Here is a 7,763-nt window from a genome sequence, read left to right as displayed (position 1 = left end):
ACTTTACATTTTTTTTACCCACCGTTGTCACAATGATACTTAAAACTGCCATTCAAGCCTAACAATTTTCAAGACGTTATTATACGATATAGTACATTGTTTAAATTAATTTCGGCTGGAGATTTTGAACACTCGCACGACACGATTCGCAATTCTTTCTCGACGCTCGAGGGTTCTCGAGGACACCACGAAGCACCTCGAAAGAAGTTCAGCCATGTGACTCCATATTCCTGCCCACGCCCCCGTCCTTCGACCCGTTGGGCCTCCCCCTTGGCAGCAGATGCGGAAGTGAGAGGCCACCGTTCTCCGGATGCCGAAACTCGATCAACTCGATTCCGAATATACGCGGTCGACGGGACGCAGGCGACGTCGAGGGCAGTCGCCGTCATCCGTTTGTCGCAGCAGCAACCGGTCGCAGCCCCGCATACGACCACCGACGCCGTCCCCGAAAGCGAGGGTGCCCGCAGAGAGAGAGCGAAGGACTCCGCCTCCCCGCTTTCGTCTCAATGAAAGCCATTCCGTCGTTCGAGAAAGACCCCCACGCCTGCCGCTGCTGCGTCGGGGTAATTGAAGCCGGAGACCATGAACGTGTTTTTGTTCCGAGTGCACTCGACGACGAGTAACCGACTCCGCGAAGCACCGAGCCATTTCTCGGAAGCTCTGTTTCGGAAGCTTTAAGAAAACTCCGTGAACAAAAGGAAAAACGGCGTCATGGTGGTGATCGCCGGCGTGGGCGTGCCTTTTGCGTTGGTGTTGTTGTTGTGCCCGTTTCCATCGATGGCTGTGCAAAGGACGGATACCCTGGAGCCGCCGCATAAGGATCTACTCTCGAAGAAAGGTGGGAAGTTACAATTTCAATTTGACATCATTTATTTTTTTTTTCTTCTTCGGTAGATACCTGTAGACACCGGTAAATCGCACCGGCTAAATTAATTTTTTAGTTTTTAGAAAACGATACAAGGAATTGCCGAGACGAATCTTTAATAAAGCGATAGTAGGTTACTGTTAATCGACCCCTTCCCTTCTATATTAAATGGACCCCCCCCCCCCCAAAAAAAAAAAAAATAAAACAGTTGATTTGTGAAGATAAAACATTGATTGAAAATTTATTGCATCTAGAGTGCTAGAATTTAGAGTGTGCTTGTTTGGTTCGACCAGTGAATACGTTCCCTAATTGATTTTAGTTTGATTGTAGGATTGCTCTTGGAGAAAAGGACTCGTGAGGTGCAATGAAAAGTATATGGAAATCTAATTGCAACAATCTAATTAAAGATAATGTTATACTTTCATATAAATGAAATAGTCACGTCAAATTTTGTCATGTCAAAATTTGATACACCAGGAAGGCTTTATGCAGGCCTAAGGTGCGTTCTATTTCTATATGCTGCTGCTGCATGAACTCCTGACACTAAAACCCTGATGAATAAACCGACAGCAGTTCGAAACCGGTTTTGTTAATGTTACTAACTATTGCTAACTGACATAATTTTAATGACAGTGCTGCTGTTACTGCAATAATGCAAATATTTTCATGGGACTCTCTCAAAGTACGCCGCAAGTTATTAAAGTTTTTTTTTTTTTTTTTAAACTCGGGTAGCAAATGAAAAGAATCGGAGAGAATAAAACAATTACTGAAATTCACCTAACTTGATTTAACAAATTTAGCACCACACCAGAAAAATAGATGCAATAGCATGCTGTACATGTCTCTTCATACTGTCTTGTATGCCAGAAAGAAAAATCAGTCAAACGAACTTACCCCCACAGGCGTTTCAGGTGGTGACAAAAACATGATAGCTCGCTCAAGCACCGTCTTCATAAAAACGTGCCGACGCAAATGCATTGTTTTCGTGTTTTTTTTTTTTATGGTGTACGAGCAAGCCCCTTGTTTCTATATTGATTTTGTTTTCTGCGCTCTTATTTAGTCAGTATGCTTGACGTGTCCGAATATATTACTTATTGTGACTTGGCGAATCTTTTCTTTTTCAATTGTTGCATTGTTTCTGCATGTTTCATTTAAAACTCGGAAAAGTCGAAAACTCGAAACAAGATTTTATTTTTAGCAATTTCTCTTTGAGCTATTTACGTATGTTATTTTGATATATTTTGCTTTATTCATCCGATAGAATACTGCCTTATAAATGAATCCAAGAAACGAATGAACAAGAACAAATAGTTAATCGCGCGTTCGAAAGAACGCGCCTAAGGTGATAATATTATGTCTCTCTTGTACGAGTCAAAGTGCGCTCATTTCTTTTGCCAAAATCTCAGCAACCTGTCCAGTGAGCCGAACAAATATGCCACAAGCCTCTAACAGCCCAAAACCCATATAACATAACCAGACATTCAAAATTACGCGGCGATCGACGGACACCAAGTCATGACTTTTCGATGGACAAGTTTCCTTGTTTTGTACGTTCAACCTAGGTAAAAGAAACACTTTACTCAGGTATTTTCTAGAGTTAAGTATTTAGCTTTCAGCTACAATACCTGCGACAATTAAAATGTCTATGTTCTTGGTGATTAGAAGGACACAACTGATTTAAAAATCCGTATTTGTGCTTGCGGCGTTGTTGATTGAGAAAGTGTCCAAAACATGATACCCCCGAAGAGCTGCTTCTCTTTAAAATTTTGTTGCTTTAGTCTGATCACGGAAAGAAATGGCAGAATTCGATACTAATAGTAGCTATAATATTGGAACTAGATGAACTAGATCGAACGAGGAAAAATAAACAGAGTTCTAAATCTGCTGACGGGTAAATAGTAACGGCTACTCAATAAAAGGGATTTTTTTCTTTTGGCGTCACAAAATGGGACGCAGCGAAAGGTGGCTTTTTTTAATCGCCTAGTCTTCCTCGAAAATTGACATTATTTAACCTATAAATTGTCTGGTCACAGGTATTCAACGACTGCCACTGAGCAGTAGTTTGCCAGAAGGAGGTCAGCAGGACACCAGCCCACTAGCCCTATTTTGTGTGAGCTGAGCTTTGTTTTCTGTGAGCGGGGCCTCCCCTCCCTCCCGGTCTAATGCTGTCAGCCCGCGGTCAACAGAAGCACCCGCAACCATAGTAGTGCCCAAGTCATCGCAGCAAGTTCAAAAGCCGCAGCAGGGAGTATCGGCCTAATCTGTCGCTCACTTCATGGTGCAGGCCCAGTTAACTAAACCTTGACAAAGCCTTGTTTAAAAGCGCGCGTGGTATTTATCTATGAGAAATATACGGTATTTAAGGAGTATAATCCGCGGAATATACATGTTTAAAAGTTTAATTGCTGTGCGGTGAAGTATACCTGCAGATGCGGACCAATACAAGGGTTTGTTTTCTCCAGCTCGTTTATTATGTCGAGACATGGCAGGTTTAGTGAATTTCACGTATGATACGAGTTTCTTTGCGATGTAATAAAGCGCGAATTTCTCAATCTGTGCCCTGTATGAGAATGTTTTACGTGCGAACTAGAAACCAAGTGCAAACTATACAGCAGGTGCAGACATGCAACATATACAGGCTATAACCGCGGTTAAACTTCTTTTTTCCAAAGGTTTCCCCTGAGCAATGTACACAAGGTGCGGATTATCGTCCAGAAAATTTGCAACTAGAAAGAATTCGAGTTTAACCAAAGGCTACGAACGTCGCGAGAAGGGTTAAGCGCAAGATACATGGCCGACGACACCTTGGACATGTCGTACGACGCGTGGGAACGGAATAATGTGAAATCATGACACACCCGTTGTTTTGTGCACAATTTGCGCACCGGCAATGTACGGCTGTTCGATACGTCGTGCATATGTCCGATTTTTTATGCCGAATTTGGTGCGAATGATAGAGGGGCTTATCCAATATTTATTGTGTTGCTTGGCACCGGAGAAGAGGATGAGTGTGAACTTTTTTTTGTCTTTAGGTTACTGTGAAATAATCAGTTGATGATGTGTGATGAACATGTGTCACGTCACTAAATCATCGTCGTAATTATTGACATTATGGTCCTCACCTTTCTCTGGACAGTGATTATTGGTCGTGACGCGAAGTATGTAAACAAAGAAAAACTGCAGAATTTTATAATTTCACCAAAAAATATGTTTATTAACTGGAACCTTGTCACGGAATAACATTTCGCTCTGTATGAAACTTGTGAGGTCCACAATGCATTCCAAAGTTGAAGACTGGGTACACCTGCCGAGGAATATCAAGTAATCTGTCGCCCCCCCCCCCCTTACTGGTTATTGAAGAACTATACTGGTTTATTTATATGACTACATACAAGCGGCCGTCAGTATGACATAATTCCAGTGAGTCACTAGAAAGAGCAGACATTGGGGTCATCACCTTGCCCCTTTTAAAAGGGTCCATCTTTCCCAGGTATCCAATTGGAGATTTCATGAGTCGTATTTGGCATCCTATACCTGTTGCTAACCGCCGTTCTTGCCTTCGCGTACATCGTACACGCAGACGGCAAGGCTGAGCCACGATTCATTCTGCACGAGCCTGGCTGTCGTTGACTCGAAATAGTAGGATTCCCAGCGGTGAAGTCGAACCCATTTCCGGACGCGGCAGCGCCAGGTTTCTTCCACGTTTCAAGGGTACGTCATCAGTCGCCATGAAGCCAGACGCGGCTTCACGGCACCGATCGAGACTTCGTAGCCTCGGAGTCATCTGGAACGCACCGTTTGTCATTAAGAGCTCGCACCTCCGCCGACAAACTTTGGGATGCAACGCACGAGGGCTTCTCTTTTTTTCGACGTTAGGCAACACTCGAGAAATGCGATCCATGCGTCATGGCGTCGGCGGGTTCGCATGGAAAGACCAGTAAACAACAGGGACGTCAGTGTCTTGTCGATCGCAATAAGACTCTGTTCTACCATTACCAGTTAGAAGATGAGCCCTGCGCATTAGGTCGTCGTTAGTGGATCCGCGACTCGCCCCCAAGCGGCAAACACTCCCAAGCTCGAGGAAAGTACGCCGCCAAACGGCAGATGCGTGCGTCGTAGCGTCGCAGCACGGTAGCATGGCGCGCGTTGTGAGACGTTGCTAGGCGCGCTGGAGGCGACACGGACGCAAACTATAGGTGGCGCTGCGTGCATCTTCTAGTGGTGACGTTTGGGGGGACAGGCATTGTCTTCTAGGTGGCATTGGTTCTTCTGGTCCTTGCTCACTGCAAGCGATGTGACACGCGAAGAGAAAGTCGTCTGCTTCTTGGGCAGGAGTTCCGGTGACGTCAGAACGACGCCGAGCTCTGATAGACCGATCTCACCAGCCAGTTTGACGATGCCACCGCTGTCGCAAAGCATTGAGGCAACTTTAGTATTTTTGCATGTGCGACAACCTCGCTGGAGCACTGCGCGTGTAAAGCACGAGAGGGCACGAGCTCTCGCGTGCACGGCCATCTGCCTCCTGAGAACTAAAGTTATGGCGACGTCACGCATGCGCCGAACGCTTAGTGAGATCGGTCTATTGGCCTTGATTTGAAGGATAGGGGGTAGACCGTAATGCAAGGTGTCTCGATTTTAAGGTCTACCCTCTATTTTTTTTTTTTTTTTCAGTCAGCCAATAAGAGTTTGGTCATCTGTCATCATTGCAGCCCCTATGCAAGAAGCAGACGAACTTGCGCTCCGCATACGGTGCCAGGAACGCGTCGTTGACTGCTGTGTTTAGCGTCCGCTCCCACCCATACGTCAAAAATTGGCCCCGAAGTTGCAACAAATACGTCGCAGAATCTGCCGTGTCACGCTGTCGAATATAGCGACCCATAGCGGATGGCGCTAAAAGTCCCCAGCAAAGCGTAAGAGCGAAGGCGAGTGTTGCTGTCGTCGCAAAGTCCCAACTCTGGGCTGTAGCAGCTTCTGTGGACTGTCAACAATCTGGAGAGCGACTTGTAGTAGAGCAAAGAGCCTGTTACATCCGCCACCATGACACCGCCAAAATCGCGGCCGGCGACACGATACTTCTATGGCGTCATCAGGCAGAAATTGAGGGATTACATTTTTGGACGCGACACATGGACCAGTTGGAAACGCGTTACAGGCACCATACGGGTAGAAACCGCGGGGGAGGAGAATCGGAGAGCGTGGTGACGCGAGTGATCTGACTGGAATGGTTAGTGGGTAGACGCAAAGCTGGCTTCTTTTATCTTTTTTCAATGTTCGAACGCGTTCGAAGAGTGCGTAGAGGTAAAGGTATAGCGAGCCTTGCGTCTTTACCTACTAATGACTCCAGTTTGAGCTCGGCGCTCCGGCGTCCCTGCACGCTTTCATCTTGTCTCCCTTAGTTTCTACCCATATAGTCGTTGGAATATTTTTTTTTCGGCTACGGCTTACTCTGTCTGCCGTTGAAGATGTCTGAATAGAAAATTCGACACCAGTTTATGCTCGGTTAATTGGAGCGAAAGCTACCGCCTCCACTAAGAAATCCTATGTAGATTATGGCGTCGGATAGAATAGTAGCACTTGGAAATATATTACTGTAACCGGTATCCTACTCTGCAAATATTAAACCTATATAAATATTTTGCGTGACAATTGGGTTGTCATATCGTATCTGTTAGTTACCATTTAAAGTGGGAGACTTGCTTAGCGCTACACCTGGTACTTCTCAATGGTACACACTGGGGGAGGGGGCAGGAGGATTTGAGAGGGGGAAGAGGATATAAGACCCTCCTAGCTCGCTGCTCGCCATTTTCAGCACAAACAGGAGCCAGCTTCTTTAAACAGCAGCTCGAATGCGCAGGTATTCCATGTATCTTTACTGCCATTACTTGTTTTTATGTAAGGTTTGCCAAGTCTCAATCGCGCACTGCGGTTGAGACGTCTATCACCTGACGAGCAGAAATACGGATATGGAGAATTTTCATTCAGTAACATTTCTTTTTCAGCGTATCAACGAGGGCTGCACTTAAATCTAATACAGCCGAAATAATTTTTGCTTCGTTAGCAGATTGAACGTAAGCAACCGCCTTGTGCACACGAGGTTAAAGGGATACTGAACCGAAATTTGGATTTCGCAAAGTAAGGTTGCAGAAGTGTTGAACCGAATGCTACGAACTCCAAAACATCACTCGTACGTATCTCAAACGGATGGCCGTACCTTTGGAAAAAAAGGGCCCGATCAAGGCGATTTTTTTGACGTAACTGTCCTACGGGAGAATTTGAGATTGAGGAGAAGCGGCCTCGCTTCTCTCCTCCTCGCTTCGGTTCACCAGCTTGACGGGACGTAGCGCGGAAGAGAGAGAGTGGGAATCGTGACGTGCCTTGTCCCGTCGGCCTCGTCGGCCGGGTTCAATCGCACACTTCTTTTTCGAAAAATACGGCGATCCGTTCGATATATCGCCATATGAGTGATATGTTTTGGCTGTGCAGCTTCCCGCCTATCCGCCCGGCCTTGTTTAGTGAGCTCGAAATTTCGGTTCATTATCCCTTTCAACATACAACCCAACAAGTGTAATTAACGTTGCAAAAACCTTCGTTTTCGGCGAGAGCTTAGCCTACCATGCGCATAGAACTTGATTTAGTTTGTTAGCCATTTTAACGCGACAGCGTTAAGGAGCTCGTGCCGCTAAAAAGTCGCCGTCGGTGGCCTGACGCAAAAATCCTGATTGGTCGGTGGGTCATAACGTCACAGCCACATGACCTCACGCGGGATTTTCAAACAACCCACAACACTCGCGTGAAACGTGACGTCACGCCTGGAATGAAATTGGTTGAAACGGTGACATGTAATACGAATTAAAGGTCGCCGAATGTTTCAAATAATTTCACATTATAAAGTAATTCA

At 45.6% G+C, this 7,763-nt stretch overlaps 1 protein-coding gene across 1 annotated transcript in view; it reads left to right on the top strand.

The window, feature by feature from the left end:
• Positions 1–427: 427 nt before the first annotated feature.
• LOC121835874 (sclerostin domain-containing protein 1-like) overlaps positions 428–7,763 on the top strand; it is a 53,112-nt gene continuing 45,776 nt past the window's right edge. Inside the window, exon 1 of the mRNA XM_042290415.1 lies at positions 428–838. Within this exon, the coding sequence (XP_042146349.1) occupies positions 712–838 (127 nt within the window). The 5' untranslated portion in view covers positions 428–711. The remainder of the gene's footprint in view (positions 839–7,763) is intronic.

Source organism: Ixodes scapularis, unplaced genomic scaffold (genome assembly GCF_016920785.2).
Source record: "Ixodes scapularis isolate PalLabHiFi unplaced genomic scaffold, ASM1692078v2 PGA_scaffold0__279_contigs__length_252992795, whole genome shotgun sequence".
In the NCBI taxonomy this organism is placed as follows: domain Eukaryota; kingdom Metazoa; phylum Arthropoda; class Arachnida; order Ixodida; family Ixodidae; genus Ixodes; species Ixodes scapularis.
Note: the sequence above shows the minus strand (reverse complement) of the source record. Positions and strands in the feature narration are given on the sequence as shown.